At 37.7% G+C, this 17,191-nt stretch overlaps 1 protein-coding gene and 1 pseudogene across 3 annotated transcripts in view; one reads left to right on the top strand and one right to left on the bottom strand.

Annotated features, from left to right (window-relative positions):
* Positions 1 to 17,191, top strand: part of Adgrb3 (adhesion G protein-coupled receptor B3) — a 772,331-nt gene that overhangs the window by 388,676 nt on the left and 366,464 nt on the right. For all 3 annotated transcript variants that reach the window (XM_055606172.1, XM_055606179.1, XM_055606163.1), the window contains exons 11-12: positions 3,113 to 3,181; positions 7,414 to 7,522. In XM_055606172.1, coding sequence (XP_055462147.1) covers positions 3,113 to 3,181; positions 7,414 to 7,522 — 178 coding nt within the window. The remainder of the gene's footprint in view (positions 1 to 3,112; positions 3,182 to 7,413; positions 7,523 to 17,191) is intronic.
* On the bottom strand, positions 14,161 to 14,258 carry LOC129677736 (U6 spliceosomal RNA; annotated as a pseudogene).

The raw sequence follows: 17,191 nt of genomic DNA, 5'->3' as shown, positions 1-17,191 counted from the left end.
TAATTTTGAACTTCACTAGATATCTCCTAAGGGCAAGAGTTAAGGATAAACTAATTCACAAAAAGGACTCATCTCCCCCAAAGATGTCTTCTACATCACTCTAGACAATGAGGCTTAACTCATCTTGCTGTGTCCTACATGGCCTGCATTAGTCAGAAAACGACCGTTGATTATTCTGAAATACAATCAGTAATGAGATCACAGGGGAACTTTAATCTGAGCTGCCTTCCTACTCTGATTCAATAAAGGCCCATTTGTTGTCCCTGAAAAATAATACAACATGCTTGCTATATTCTCTGCTTGCTAAGTTTAAGACTCTGGTTAAGAATTCATGTTTTCATGTTTATCCCTTGGTATTTAAAAAGAGAACACTAAATTCATTATTTTCATCAAGGAATTGTGTGTATGTGTGTGTGTGTTTGAGTGTGTGTGCATGTGTGCGCAGTGGCCTTTGCATACAGCAAGAAGTCACTGACCCACTGTCAGAAAAACATGCTTCCTGAAGTGTTTTTCCAGAAATGGAGATGCATTTGCACAAATTGCTTTCCTCTTTCTCTTAGTATCTCTTGTTAGCAGCAGCATGCATTTTGCATGAGGGCTGGAGGGTCAAGATGCAAACCAAGGTCATGGACTTCAACATAGCCATCTTGCATGCACAGAGATGAAACCTACAACATTTGCCTCATTAGCTCCCTGTCCCCCACTGAGTTAACCAGCCATAGGCAATTGGAGAACTCTGAAGGTTAATTCTTTCTGCCCATAGGTGGAGTTACAGCTCAATGGAGTGAGCCCTTAAAATGTTAACACTCCAAGCAAGGAATTTTAAGTGGTAAAAATGGCAGGTAGTACAGAAAGGTTAAATGAGTTGAAAACGGGATTAAAACAGATTTAGTACTCACCACCCAATGGTTGCAGAAAATATTCTAGAACTTTTACAGAGGTTACAACTTGAAACATGTTCCAACCATGTGATTGCCAGGAACTATTAAAATAAATAGCACAAATAGGGCAATTAAATATAGATACTAACAGCTTCAATCCACAGAAGAGGAAATGAAACAGCCTTGTTTTTTCATCTAAAAACACCCAGGTGATTTTTATCTGCAATGAGGGCAAATGCTTGTTTTGAAAAACTGTATGCAGAGAAGACAAACAAAACTGACAAATTAATATTATTTCCGCCCACAAGGGAGTCCTGCCCTAAGCTAGTGAGTCAGCCTGCTGCAATGTGCTGCTTAATTACCTACAGGCCAGTCAGGTAGGATGTAACCAAGGAAACAATGAAGAAGACAGCCAAGCAGCAACCATCTCTGTACCGTGCCTCCACCGGATGCCCTGTGGGTCTCAGGTCACCCTTCAATGAACTCTTCATACCTCTTCTCCTGATTTCAGTATTGGGTGGCACATTATAATGTGAGAACACAGACAGGTCTTTCTGGTGTCACATCCTGTGTGAAATTATCAGTCACAGAACTGACCCAAGTGCAATATGTCCATGTGGTCATGGGGAACGAAAAATGGATCTCGGAATAATCTCGTCTGCTCGGAAAGAGAAAACTAGCTGATTGTTTGCAGAATTCTGGATGAAGATAAAAACAAATTGGTCTTTTTTTCTTAATGTCACAAAAGGGCTGTAGAATCTTTAATGTGTGTTTTTTTTTCTTCACAATTTATTCATTATATATCCTCATTGACATCCCCTCCCTCAACTCCCTCCAATACCACCCTCCTTCCCTCTTTCCCTCATCCCCTTCCCTTAGTCCACTGAAAGGGGGAGTTCTCCACTACTGGCCATCTGCCCATAGCTTGTTAAGTCTCATCAGGATTTCCTCGATCTTCTTGCTCCATGGCCTGTCAAGGTCATGTCATCAGGGGCCAGTGATCAAAAAGAAGTCAACTGAGTTCATGATATAAGCAGCCCCTGCTCCCCTCACTCAAAGATCCCCATGGAGACAGAGCTGCCAATCGGCCACATCTGAGCAGGGGGTCTAGGTCCTCTCCATGCATGGTCCTCTGTTGGTGCATCAGTCTCTGCAGGACCCCCTGGGCTCAGAACTTTTAATTTGTTGGTCTCTTTGTGGGGCTCCTGTCCCCTCCATGTCTCTATATTCGCACCCCTCTCTTACTCCATAATACTCCCTGCACTCTGCCCAAAGTTTGGTTGTGATTCTCAGCATCTGCTTGGAACCCCTGTTGGGTGGATCCTTTCAGAGGACCCTCCAATCCTGTTTCCTCTACTCCGCCACTTCTAATGTCTATCCTGTTTGCCATTATGAATGAAATTTAAGTGTCCTCCCTGGGGTCCCCCTTAGTGTTTAGCTTCTTTAGGTTTGTAGATTATAAGCAGATATTATATGTATGATATAGAATAACCATCAATGAATTGGTCTTTTGCCCTTAGCGCTGAGAATGCTAGACAAGGATTTGGAGCCTTAAAAAGAGCATATTTCATGTTGACCCATTTGAAAAAGTCATAGATTAAAAAGTAGTGATTCAGAAATTACAAAGACACACATATTAAACATTGTTTCATGTGCTCTTTGCCAAAAATTTTGAATGTTTCTTTACTTCTTTTTCATAGATAGTTGAAAAGCAAAAGTACCACAGCCAGGAAGGGCAGGGCAAGAATTTCAAATGAGGGTGTTGTCTAGTCAGTCTTGCCCTCAGTCCTGATCGTACTGAACTGCTTTTAGAAACAATGAACGAGCAGTCCTGGTTTGCAGTTCACAAGATAACTTGTGACAGACCAGTACACATGACTTCTTTAGAGAAGGAATAAAACATTTGTAAGGAATAATTATATAATGACATTACAGATTAAATATAGGTGACAATGGAACAAATCATTGTGAAAAGGAAAAAAGAAAGCGTTTTACCTATTCAGGTGACTTCTGGGATGCAGCTATGGAGCTGTCGAGACACCTTAGAATTATGGTGCCAAAAAAATCTCCTTAAAGATCAAGAATGTGTCAGGATATAAAGCAATGTTGCAAATATTCATGAAATATAATTCATCAAATATATTCATCAAATATAATAATTTTGAATGGCTGTTGTTGCAAACTAACTCCCACGTGTCATACTAAAGTTTTTTATCTAATTTGATTTACAGAACTTTTTTCAAATCGTTAGCAACCTTCTAGATGAAGAGAACAAGGAGAAATGGGAAGATGCCCAACAGGTAAGGTTGGATCATTTTAGAATTTATGAACTTAGCTAGATACAGATTTTAAAATACACGAAAAGTCAATAGTTTGATTCTGCAAGAGTATAAAATGATTTTGAAAATTATTCTAGATGACAAAACAGTAATTTTGCAGAAGTCAAGTTATCATTTATAATATCAGCCCACAGGAGAAATTTTGTGTGAACATGTGAAAAAAAATGAGCACCTTTAGCTAATTTGGAACTATAAGGAACTGATAGCTATGTAACTTAGCAATAGATTTCTTTCTGGCTTATAGACAATGGAAAAAATAAAACAATGTAGTAGACTATATCTCAGTAGAAGCAATGTGCTATTTATTAATGAAGAAATCAATTGCGCTTCATTCATGCTTCACAGAATCTGCCTCATGTGTACAGATGTGAATTCTTATACAGTTTTTAACATAAACTCTCATAAATAATCATGTTCAAATTTTTCTTCCTGCCGTGCCTTACCAGTGAGTGAGCTTTTTGGACTGACTTAGCTCATTTAAAAATGCTTTATCTTGTCATCCTATACTAACTTGTGTACTGTGAGACTCTTTCCCTAAAACAGAAAATATAGATGAAGGTAAACAAAGGGGAAACCTAGTTTTTACCTTACTGTGGGAATTTACTATCACTATGCATGGATAGTCTTTAAGTTTTCTACTTGACTCTGGTTTAAAAAAAAAAAAAAATCCCACGATCAAGGCAAACTCTTGACAAACAGATGCGCATTTACTGTAATTCAAACAAACCACCCACCCCCTTTGGTTTTTTTATAGTCACAGGTAAGGCCTTTAAGTGAAGCATCCCCTTTATTCTGGTTATGATAGGATATTTATGAATAGCACGGCACAGCCAGCCTTATAAGGTACCAATACTGTGCTTCTGGCCAATGCAAGGGAAAAAGAAATCAACTTTTAGTTTAAAACCTTGCTCGATCTTCTTCTGCTTCCTTGTCCTTGGTCTTCATCTAGAGGGCAGCCTTGTTCCCTTGCAGTTAGGAAGTTGTCTTCACCTGGAATAACGCTGCTGTAGCTGAGAGCATCCTTCCAGAATGCCAGAGACTATTCATTATGGATATAGTGAGACTGAATGTATGATCCTCTACTTAAAACAAGGCTGCAGTTCATCACGTGGTGTTCTTTTCCTGGAGGTCACAGCTTGAGCAAATGAATGCTATCAAGCACTGTCATCATTAGAAAAACCAGGAATCTGTAATCGCATTTTTAGTTGTGATTTGGGTTTAGTTCTAACCTCATTTTTATAATATATTTTTTTTTAAATTGGAATGATCCTTAGTGATGTTTTTAAAATGATGGCTTGAAATTTTAAAAGCAGTTATTTTGTAGCTTGTACTAAAAAGTGGTTATTGTAATTACAGCTACACGGTAAGTGCGTGTGGCACAAAAGGTGACTTCTTAAATTAAAAAAAAAAAAAAAAGGTGTTTAAAATGTACCAAAAATAGTTCTTGTGATCTCTCTTTATCTTAGAAAAGTAGACTTAACAAAAAAAAATCTCGAAAACAGATCTTTATGTGAGTTTAATAAACTAAACAAGTAACTCTGATGTCAGAATTTTACAAACAATGTGTATATTACTGAAAAAAATACAGCCAGGCAATTCAGGCAACTGGTTACTCATCAAGCCCAGTTAGGAAGACTCAGACTGTGTTTAGATAAAGACACCTGCTGAAAAAGTAGCCTACGAAAGTGAAAGAATACTTTATAACAGTATGTCTCTCCCCCCCATGCCAAACATATACACACATGCATACCCGCACACCCACACTGTGGCGGGGATTGACAGTGGGTTTAAGTCATGTAATTTTTTATACTCCATATTACAAAGTCCACCCTCATGCCCCTGGCTTAGGAAGGGACAAACTCCACCTAGTTAACCAAATCCAGCCAATGTCTATTACGTAGCCAACACTCTTCCCTACCTGTTACAAGGGACCACTCTGCAGAAAGGAGAGAAAAGACTCATTTCACTAGCATCTCTGTGATCTGAAATGTGTAAAATACTTGCCATTAGGCCCTCCTCAAAAAAGCTTGCTAGCCCCTCTATAACATTTTATGGCTGTTGGGAAATACAAGCAATAACAAGACCATCTGCCAACATGATGCCATTCGTCAAACATGGAAGAATATGAAGACCTTAGTGCTGAACAAGCATGAAACCAGATGTCACAACATACTACAAACAGGCCTCAGAGACAGGTGCTGCTTCACCCTTAGAGGTCAACACCACGTATGTGTCTTCAGTGTAAACAGCAATGGGTCCTGCAGTAGGAACCTCCACAAGCTTTGTTTTGTTATACATAGCTCATCATAAAAGAACTTGGTGATTGGGCTATCTATCTTGTGAATTGGCTTTCCCCAAAGGTGGGGGAAAGCTTAGGTCCTTTCAAATGGAGACAGTTTTGAAACTTGAAAACCAAGTTCATGGGCTCATTGATTTAGGCCCCATACTCTTAAGACACTGAGGGGCAGAGACACTATTTTCCTCGACGTTTTCATTTCAAAGAGATGTTCCTCAGTCTTTAACATGATAGGCAGTGCTTTTCAGTTTAAAAAGACTTACAGATATTTCAGAGAAGCTGAATGATTCTTCCCATTACTAGTTGTCTAAGGTAAATACTTTAATAAAACATGAGGGTAAAAGAAATGTAGATGCTGTTTCCAAGAGTGAAAATCAAGGTTCTTGTGTTCACCTTGTCTTCATGCCTACATCGCACAGCATTCACAAACAGACTCACAAAAAGAAAGTAAGCAGGACAAAGTAGAATCAAGAAGCTTTACAACCCATAGGAAACTCATTCATGTTTATCCAATAAGGGCAATGGATTTTTAGAATTCCCATCTAATGATCAAAATTGCAAGTGGAAAACAAAACAAAACAAACAAACAAACAAACCAAAGATTAGCCTCCCAAATATTTCCAGTGTTAAATATTGCAGTTTTCTGTTGAATATGTGTATTTGTAAGTAGATGAATTTAGTATATGTGTGGTGTTTGATTTTTAGAGGTAACAGCCATAGCCCTCTGCAAAATATACAGAGGCATACAGCCTACCCTGTTCATCACTTTTCTTCCTATTCCAGTCCCTCACAGCTCTTGAATTCTGTTATCCAGACAACTAGGTCTTTTCATCTCCCACTACGGCACTTATAAAATAAAGTAACTAGAAGTAGATCAATTATGTTTTCATGTTTAGAAGCTGCTGCAATGCTCATGCTTACAAATGATAAAATTAATGGATTTTCTTAGCTGTACTTGATGTTACATGCAGTGTGACCTTTTGCCAGGTTGTGATGTCTTTGAGAAAACACAACCTTTTGTGTGTACCATGGTGTTGGCTAACACACTCAGAGCACAGAGATAAATTGACTTGCCAGTAGGTAGAAGAATATGTAACTATGTAGACAGGTGGAAAGCGCAGGTGCAGCAGAAGATAGATGGCAAATGAGACAATGGATAGATACTGCCTCAGTTAGTAGCAGAGGTACAAAATGGTTTCAGCTACATTGATAGCCTCCTTGAGATCCTATTTTTAGCTTACAATAAGTATAATATTCTCTCATAGGTTTGTTTCTTTCATATATATGTAAATTATTTATATTATAGCTATTATTGTAATTCTATAATTATTGCTAATGTTGTTCATATAAACACTGACACAATTATTAGATGTAAATGTTTCTCACAGGTTTTTACTGTACAATACTATATATGGATTTACTATTTCTAGATATACTCATGATAGCTATAATATTGATACTTTTCTGTACAATACTAAAGCTGGATTTAGTATTTCTAGATATCTTCCGAATAGCTATATTGATATTTTTCTTCTCATGTTTCTCCATATGGATATTAAGTTAAAAACACAGAGTCCAATTTCAGTGCTTTATTATGTAAGCCTGGAATTTTATGAAAAATAAAGTTATGTTATTTGTGTGTAAACATTTTAAGTTTACTTGAACTTCTGGAGTGATTAGTTAAATTATCATGTCACTTCCAAAGCTCTTGCTGTGTGACATCTGGTAGCATATTCAACTATTAATTTAAAAATCTAACAAATGGTGCCAGCTGCAGACATTTCTCCAAATAAAGTGGAACTCAAATGTGTTTTTATTATGTAGAACATTTTACTTTCTGGTTATGTATTCCATCACAGAACTTTTCATCAAGTCTAACTTACACTTATTTTTTTAGATTTATCCAGGCTCAATAGAGTTAATGCAGGTGATTGAAGATTTTATACACATTGTTGGAATGGGGATGATGGACTTTCAAAATTCATACCTAATGACTGGAAATGTAGGTAAGAAATAGGACTACTCCTCAAAACTTTACTGAAATTAAATGACAGAGTTTGCACCAGACATTTTCCAGTGTAATGTTCTTGTTCATGCCTTTTGTTACATGTGAAGAAACGTAATGAGGAAATTTACTGGCTGTGTTTTAGATAGGCCAAGCCCCATGTACATTAAATACACACCTCTGTTTAAATATGTACTATTATATGACTTACCTTACGGAGAGATGAGCAAACATTTATTCTCCCCAGGTAGGATACTAACTGTAGACCAAAACAAAAATATTTCTCCCAGATCTAAGTTGGTGAACAGATGTGTTTTCTAGATCTACTTATGAGAGGGATTACCTACAGAAGTCTGGGTAATTCAAAAGCTGCTACATTACTGAAAGAGCTTCCCCATCTCAGATGACCATTTAGGAAAGCAGCTTGCCTGGAACTCCCTACCCATATTGCAGGCAATTCCATTGAAAAGTCTCCTATCTCTTCCCAGTTGTTTGCTTAATGGATATAACCTGACAGAGAGGCTTCTTGAGTCTTGTAACTTGCTTAGATTCCTGATTTTTGTAACTTCCTTCAGTTTTCCGAGTCTTGCATGTTACATTGGCCATCAAAATTTTATGATCTCCCTTTTTCCCTACTTCCTCCTCCCTTCATGTTTTAATTTGATACAAATGCCTACTTAACATTTCTTCCTCTGGCTCTTACACTGCTTCTTCACTCCTCCTCCATGATGTTCCTTGAACTGTCAAAGGGGTGATTTCAATGAATAATTATTTTTCCCCATTTTGAGTGAGCATAGAACCAGGAAGCCACACAATTATTCTCAGTACCCTAGATAGTTTTGAATTTCTCTATGGTAACCACTGCAGACTGAAAAGACTAAGTTTTCCTCCAAAGGGAAGAGACTTTTGTGTCAGTTACCACTTCATTTTTCTAAGACCTAAAATGAAATTAAAGTATCTGTAGCAATAAGAACATACAATCTAATTCTGGTATGCAAACAACATTCATCTCAATAGCCTTTATGGTTTACGGGGCTTTAGAGGAGTCAAGATATTGCTAACAGCTGGATCTTCACCATGTAACCTCATGCCTTCTGTGATCGTCATTTTCCAACAACACAGTGTATCCTTTTTCAAACTCCTCAGTTTTTTTTTTATTGTCATTCTAAACCTTTCTAAATTTGTAAAACACTTATAGGTTAGCATTATATAATGAAACAATTTATAAAGTGTGGACAGAATTTCAGATTGACCACAACCATTTTTTTTACTTTTAATTTTTTTTTAATACTAATTACAGTTTGTCCACTTTGTATCCCAGCTGTAGCCCCCTCCCTCCATCCCTCCCAATTCCACCATTCCTCCCTCATCTCCCATGCCCCTCTCCAAGTCCACTGATTGGGGAGGTCCTCCTCCCATCTGATCCTAGCTTAGCAGGTCTCATCAGGACTGGCTTCATTGTCTTCCTCTGTGGCCTGGTAAGGCTACTCCCCCCTCATGGGGAAGAGTTCAGAGATCTGGTCACTGAGTTCATGTCAGAGACAGTCTGTTTCCCTTACTACGGAACCAACTTGGACACTGAGCTGCCATGGGCTACATTTGTGCAGGGGTTCTAGGTTAGCAAATGTCAATCAATGGGTTTGAAGATTTATAAGGGAGAAGGTTAAAAACAAATAAACAACAACAAAAACACCTCTATATTCCCCACAAGGTCCAAATATATCTGAGCACAGGGGTCTTCTTTGAGACTGTTTTTCCAACCAAGGACCATGCATGGATATAACCTATAACCCCTGCTTAGACATAGCCCATGGTAGCTTAGTATCCAAGTGGGTTCCCTAGTAAGGGGGACAGGAATTGTTTCTGACATGAACTCAATGACTGGCTCATTGAGCTTCCTCTACCTCCCCTCCCCTGCCCCCGAGGGAGAAGCAGTCTTACTAGGCCACAGATAAGGACATTACAGCCGTCCTGAAGATGCCTGATAAGCTAGGGTCAAATGGAAGGAGAGGAGGACCTCCCTATCAGTGGACTTGGAAGGGGGCAGGGAGGAGATGAGGGAGGGAGGGGAGGATTGGGAGAGAAAGAGGGAGAAGGCTACAGCTGGGATACAAGTGAATGTATAAAATTATTTAAAAATAAAAAAAAATATTTTAAAAAACCTCTAGATTCAATGCGCCAGCCTTGCTTATATTAACTGTCTTATCAGAAGAACACTGTTAGATTCAGAGACATAGATGAGGGCCTCATTCCATCTACCCCTCCATGGTTCACAGTTACGTCCCACTAGCAAGTCCTCAACCTTCTGATTCTGGGGCACAATGTGTGGCTATACCTTATCTTTCCACCCCTGATGATCATCATGACAGGGCCAGCTCATACTGCTTGACATACCTCAGGACCGAGGTGGAGCAAGACTATGATCTAGCTTGTTCCTCCCACAGCTGGACTTGTCTCTTGGAGCCTGAGAGGCTGCAGGCACTGCACCATGCTTGCCCACTGTCCACTGGTCACATATGGGAGCTAACGTGTCCCTTAAATCCATCTTAAGCCTATTGTCTGTGTGGGAACTCCAGCTCAAGAAAAATCCTTTTGACTAACTTTGATGGCCTCCACTGTCTGTTTTCCTTTTTATATCTTAATTTTTTTTTCACCCACTCCTGAGTGCTTTTGCACCATGTAAACTCAGTTTATATGTCAGTCTAAACCATCCAGGTCTGTGAGAGACTCCATTCCCTTACATAAAGATCAGATCTCATCATGATATTTAGCAAAGCCGCTGAAGCACTGTGCGAGTCCCAAGTGCCCTGATGAATTAATTTCTTTATTCTCCAAAGTCCACATCTCCATCAGACCAGGTAAATAGTGCATCAAATAGCCCCTGTCACATGCTCATTTTGTTCACTAATGTTTTTCTTTTCTGTTATCATCCAGTCCTTGATACTCTTGGTGACCTCAGCTGGCCATAAGTAACTGTCCCTAATGGCTTTTCTGAACCAGTCCATGAAGGACTAATTTCTCTCAAACTGCCTTTGATGATAAGTGGTTTGCACTACTCAGTTCTGCTCCATGGCACTGAGACAGATGCCTTCTTGAAGCTATGTTCCACACCCACTTGAACCAAGCTTTAAAACCATCCGTTTCTTGTTCAAAAGCCTTTCACAATCCAAACAATTATCATGGTTTCCTATACTGGACTATCAGTAAGGCCCAAGCCTATGAATTTTCTCTTGAAATTTTACTTGAAAGATATCTTCTAGCACTTACATCTTGCTGTCTATCTAGACTCCATGTTTAGGGACCCGACAAAGGACTCTTTGGTACAGTTATAATGTGCACTTTTTTAGTATAAGAAACAGCAAGCCAACACTTCATCTTGTTTTCAATAGTATTCCTTCTGAATCAGAGACTAGTAAGGAGAAATCGTATCCCTATGTCTGTTTCACATTTCTACTTCCTTCCTTGCGTATATTAGTGCTTTCTAGACAGAAACATGAGCCTCAGTTACAAATGTCCTCTAGTCTCCAGAGGGAGGGCTGTGCAATTGCCACCACAGCCTGCTTTTAATCCCATCTCCTGTATATCTCCAGGAACTGCAACATGTTTTCTAGCTCATAGATCATTTGGAGGATATCTGTTTGATCAAACGAAAATCACAATACCATACGGAACATGATAGTTTCCATGCGATCTTCCCACCCCAGTGTGCTCTGCGCTCAGGTAGCACAGTATAGACCAGCCGAATGCAATGCCATGACAAGGGACACATACCTAACACTACAACAAGGAGACACATACCCCATATCAAATCGGTAAAGGTAGCCCTATTGGAATATTGTCACTGAACATTCCAGCCTCAGGTACATGCTTTTATCACATGTTTTAGAAGCCATGCAACTGCTCTTCCCAACTCATCCTTGACTCTCTGAGTCCTTGTTCAGACACCAGGTGTTGGTTTACAACTCTTCCTGAAGACACACGCACAAGTGTCAATGAAACGGATGAATGACAAGCTTGAAAAGGGTCCTGCAGAAGTAGATGGTGGTGAGTCAGGGACATTACTGGGCTTACTTACAAGAATGTGGGCGAGAGGTTGCTTAGAGGATCATCAAATGCAGCCGCACAGCGGAAAAGCCCACCCGGCTGTGAACAGAACTCACGTGCAGCACATTCCTGGAACTCTTCCCAACCTGGATGTGTCTCCACGGAAGAACTTGCTTTTCCTGCAATTACCTGCTGTGTGTATAATCTTATGGAGAGGCTTTTGAGAGCTATAACTTTCTGAATATCTTAAGTCTCATCAGTTTTTGAGTTTTCTTAGCCTTGTAAGTTAAGTTTCATCATCATCCTGAGTCTTATAATCTTTCCTCCATCCAGGAGTAAATATTTCAATGTAAAGGAAACAGGTACTTAATAGTTGCGTGCGCTCGCGCGCGCGCACACACACACACACACATTTTCCTCTTCATGAACTTATATGAATGTCCATAGGCCCACTGCATGTTTCTGTACATGTTTCTGTAAAGATAAATACATGCTTTTTTTTTCATTTGCTAAGTGCTCCTTGCTATCTATCAAATATAATTTGGAACACTATACATCATTGATTTTTAAAACCAATGACATTTCATTGTCATCCATGCATTGCTCAGAGACTGTGGAGTTACTTCTTTCCTAAATATGTGTTAGATTTGTGGAACATTTCAAACTGCTTCTAAGGGACCTGTGGACGTGCTATTGCTGTAGCTTTCTGAAATAGTTCCTAGGACACACTAAACTACTCAGATAGCTATAGTAGATTCTAAAAGGATACAGACACACACACACACACACACACACACACCACACACCTACATGCCTTTACTTCCTTATAGTTGTTGTTACCACTGCATTTCACGGAATTCTTTAGAGGAGCAAAACCCCCACAGAGTATTTGTTACTGAGCCAACAATAATTGCATTAAGCAAATGGCATATTTCTCTTTGCAGATGAAAATTAGTAAAGAACAAAGAAATTGTCTTCTTAATTAATGTGCAAATTGATTTCATGAAGGAGTACAGTTTTATTATTTCCTTAATACTTCCTGCCTTAATTTTACTGTGATTCAGAAAATATATTCTTTTATTTGCCATGGTACAATTATCTTCACATAAAGACAGTGGAGCTCTGGGTAATAAGATGGTGTTATTATTACGAATCTCAGCACTTGTCTGAGGGGTTTGAGACATGTCTGCTCTATATAAAGCACATTCAAAATAAAATAATAAAGTATGTTATCAAGTCAATGTCACACTGTTTTTGAGGGTACCTTTTAAAATTACTATAAAGCAGTTCTTCCTCACCCTATGGGTCGTGACAACTTTGGGAGTTGAATGACCCTTTCACAGGGGTCATGTAAGACCATCAGAAAACAGATGTTTTTTGTTATGATTCATAACAGTAGCAAAAATACAGTTATGAAGTAGCAACAAAATATTTTTATGGTCGGGGATCACAATAATATGAGGAACTATATTTAAAAGTCATAAAGATGGAAAACCACTGTAAGGAAACAAAGACAATTTCAGATTCAAACGTTTAAATTCTGGCTTAACATAGGCTGTTTCAGAAGAATATCAAATTATTGATGGTATTATTACTATTACTGACAAAGTATTAAGCCCATAATTTAAACATCATAAGTATTTATTGCATACCTTTATTTTTAATGCATTACTATTATATTGAATATGACGTGTATCTCTGTCACAATAAGATATGTTCACTGTCTCATTTTTTTGTATCACTAAGCTCACTTGCCTTTTTAGTCATGCTTAAGAATTGTGTGACTTTTCAGACAAAAGTCTGACTGCTTATATAATCCCAATTATTCATAATCTAAAGCTCATGTTCTATAAAGTATAAAAATGCCAATTTAGCGATCGACTGCTGAGAAGAAATCTTATGTATCATTGATGTGCCTCCAAATACTGCCTAGATTCTTAGTATAGCTTCCTGCCTGGAACTAGGAGTTATTCTATACACTAGGGATTTCCTCAGGTTTACCTCTCAGTGTCGAATTACATAATATGGATAATTGCTAAGGGTGTGGATGGAATGGTGTGCTAGATTTTTAGAACCTATGACATAGTAACTGATTTCTAATACCTCAGTTTGGAAACGATAGTTTTAAGACTGATGATAATAAGTTATGCTTAATATTATGTTCTTAATTGATCAAGATAAAGAGGTCATATGTTCCAATTAACATGGTGGGAAAACAGCCAATTCATCTTGCAATGGATTTCTCCAAAAATAATTTAGGTGAAAAGTTTCAACACATCTTCAATTTAAAAAGTATTTCAATGTATATTACTTTCTGGCAAATGAAGATTTATCCTTTGCTAAATCTTATACAATTGAGAATATAAATGTAAAGAGAATATTCAACTATAGTCAATATTTTCAAAAGATAAATTTAACATGGCATTGGGAAAAATATTCTATAAAAAAGAATTAAGCCAAAATAGAATAAACTAAATTTTGCTTCCCCCTACATCCCCATGAAACGTCATATGTCTGTTCAACACTCATTTAAGATATAATTACCACAATAACTTCATGTAAGATATTATTTCAAGACTAACCTGTTCATTTACTTTTGCTGTGGTACACTTCACAAATTTGTGTGTCATCTTTGCTCAGGGGCTATCTCTGCATCATTCCAATTTTAATGTATGTGTTTTCGAAGCATGCACAAGACTAGTCTATTCTTTATAGTTAGTTGTTTTTGTTTTTGACTTAGAACTAGAAATGTATTCATTGAAATGAATCCAAAGATCAGTGCTGTGTTGTTTGCTGCCAGCTTATGGATTACATTCAATTAAAAATATTACTTACTGAACAAATTAGTGAGTAATTTTTTCTACTTTTCCTTCAGGCTGGCATCATTATTAATACAAATGAATTTCTTCAGACATTGTGATGCTTACCTGTTATCCCAGCACTCAAAATCAGAGGCAGGAGAATTGTAAATTATAGCAGGATGATGACCCCAAAATTTAAAAAGTAAACAGAGTTGTAGCCAGTAACTGGAGACATGCCTGAGCAATTAAGAACACTGGCTGCCCTTCCAGAAGACCTGGGTTCAATTCCCAGCACCCACATGGTGACTCATGACTCTCTGTAACTCTAGTCCCAGATGATATGATGAACTCTCCCAGCTTCTGTGAGCAGCAGGCATGCATGGGTGCACAACTGTAAATGCAGACAAAGCACCCATATATATTTTTTAAATCTTAAAAAAATACATAAATAAATAAATGAATGTTTAGTATCCTTTTCATGTGCAATGTAAACCAAATTCTGTAAATGAACTATTTATAGGTTAAGAAATATTTCTAGAGAAGGGAGTATTTGATCATTTGTGGATCTTTATTTTTAAGATTTATTTATTTATTACTTATATAGCATTCTTCCTGCATGCAGGCTTGCACACCAGAAGAGGGCACCAAGTCTCCCTATAGTTGGTTTTGAACCCCCACGTGGCTGCTTGGAATTGAACTAAGGGCCTCTGGAAGAAAAGCCAGTGCTTTCAACCTCTGAACCATCTCTCCAGCCCCTGTATTTGATCATTTATAATAGACTTTGAAAGTTTTTTGCTGTTTTTTTTTTTTTAACCATTCAAGGTGAAAGAAGTGATTAGCAAGCAGATAGTTATATTGAACACCATTGTTTTGTTTTATAAAAAGATGATAAAGAGCTGTCTGGATTAGCTTTAAAAATTATCGCTTTATTTATAACTCCAGTTTTAGAGGATCAGTGCCCTTTTCTGGCCTCCATGGGCATCTGAATGCATATGGTACATTCACACATATATTCAGGACCACGTAAACACATAGAAAAGAGAAGAAATAAACCTCACGTACAAAAATGTATTACAATCCAGAATTATCTAAGAAGACAATCTTAGTTCAAGATTTAAGTCTATAAGATTGGATGATGGGGATATCTTTGAATGTGTGTGTGTTTGTGTGTGTGAATGTGTGAAGAATCTCCATTTTTAACTGATGTAGGATATCACAGGATGGCACTAGTCTCGACATAGCTGGTCCTGAAGTGTAGAAAGTGAAGAAAGGTAGATAAGTTTATGATTCCCTGCTGGCCAGGCAGTAAGCAGCATCTACTGGCTCCTGTTATATTTCTTTGGCTATGGGGTGAGTTTCTTGATCAGACGTAAGACTTTGTTGAACACCAAGCATGTCTTTGAGTCCTAAATGGGCTCCTGCCTTGACTTCCCTCAATGATGGGCTGTAAGCTGGAATTTTAAACTAAAATAAACCCATTGTTTCCTATGTTGCTTTAGATCAGGATATCTTAGCACAGCTACATGAACAAAACTAAATCAGATGTCTAAGCTGAGACTCTGTTTATGGTATAAGTGCTTTGTTTGGCTTTTTTTTTAAAAAAAAAAAAACACACCATTACTATTTATAGAAGTAAAGAAAAATGAGAGCCATCATGAGGCAGGTTCCTGAATTCTAAGGACAATTTGGAATCACTGAAGCTTGACTTAGTAAGACTTCTGCTCTGATAGGAAGGAGGTTAGAGCAGAAAACAGAGCTACAGCTCCTGGGAAAGACTACAGACATAATTAGTGTAAATGGAGATGAAAATGCTCTGAACTGCAGCAGCTGTGTGACATAACGAAGAATTGAATTAGTAATATATGAATGAAAACCAAATGTGGGCATGAATTTCAGAGTCTATCTGAGTTTAAAATTGATTAGATTCCATAACTGATAGTACTGTGAGAGAGAAGGGAGGAATTGAAATTATATTTATTCCAAAAAAAAAATTTTGAAACTGTCTCTCACGTATTGATATTTAGAAAAGGGCAATCCCCAAGTGACAACCAAAAATGAGATTTTGCATTTTAATAAGAAGTCAAATCAATAAAACATACGTGGTGATCAACCACGTAGAAATAATGGTTGAAGCTGTGTATGTGTTTTCAGTGATCAAGACAGCAGCATGACATAAAAAGAAGGGAAATTGAAGAGACACCTTTTCTGAAAATAATAAGAGTCTTATTTTCTGGAAGTAATCAGGGCAGATGTCAGAGGCTGAACAGTTAGAGTTAGTTTGTACAAGAATTCCCTGAATAGGCAAAGGGAGTTAGAGTGAAATAATTAGCAGAAGAGAGAACATTTTGAAATTATATGCATGTTAATATCTACCTCTAATAAAGTTTAGTGTGTTAGAGTGTTTTAAAGGATGTAATTATTGATGACATAACATGAAAATTCTAAGGAAAAGTACAGACACAGTAACGGCACTTAAATTTCTATGCCCTGGGTGGCTTCAATAGTCATATTCTTGATTTGGTTGTCTACAAGGATTTGCTTTGCACAGATTTATTCTGCTGCACCCACACACTGCTGTCTCAGAACTGTTCTCAGGAATTATTCAATGTTGACAATATCAGACAAACAGTGAATGGTTTTTTTAGGCTGATAATATCTTTAAATACCAAATGTTAGAATTTTCAACTGTAAAGAATTACAAGTATTTTTCCTGAAATAAAAGATTCTTGAAAGCATAGCTCCCTATCTTCTTCAGTTCACCAGTAAAGCAGGGGTCTCAGATAAACTAAAGTTAATATAATTTTTCTTTATGAAGTTAAATATCA

The sequence above is a fragment of the Psammomys obesus genome, unplaced genomic scaffold, assembly GCF_907164565.1.
Source record: "Psammomys obesus unplaced genomic scaffold, mPsaObe1.curated_primary_1811, whole genome shotgun sequence".
NCBI lineage: Eukaryota > Metazoa > Chordata > Mammalia > Rodentia > Muridae > Psammomys > Psammomys obesus.
Note: the sequence above shows the minus strand (reverse complement) of the source record. Positions and strands in the feature narration are given on the sequence as shown.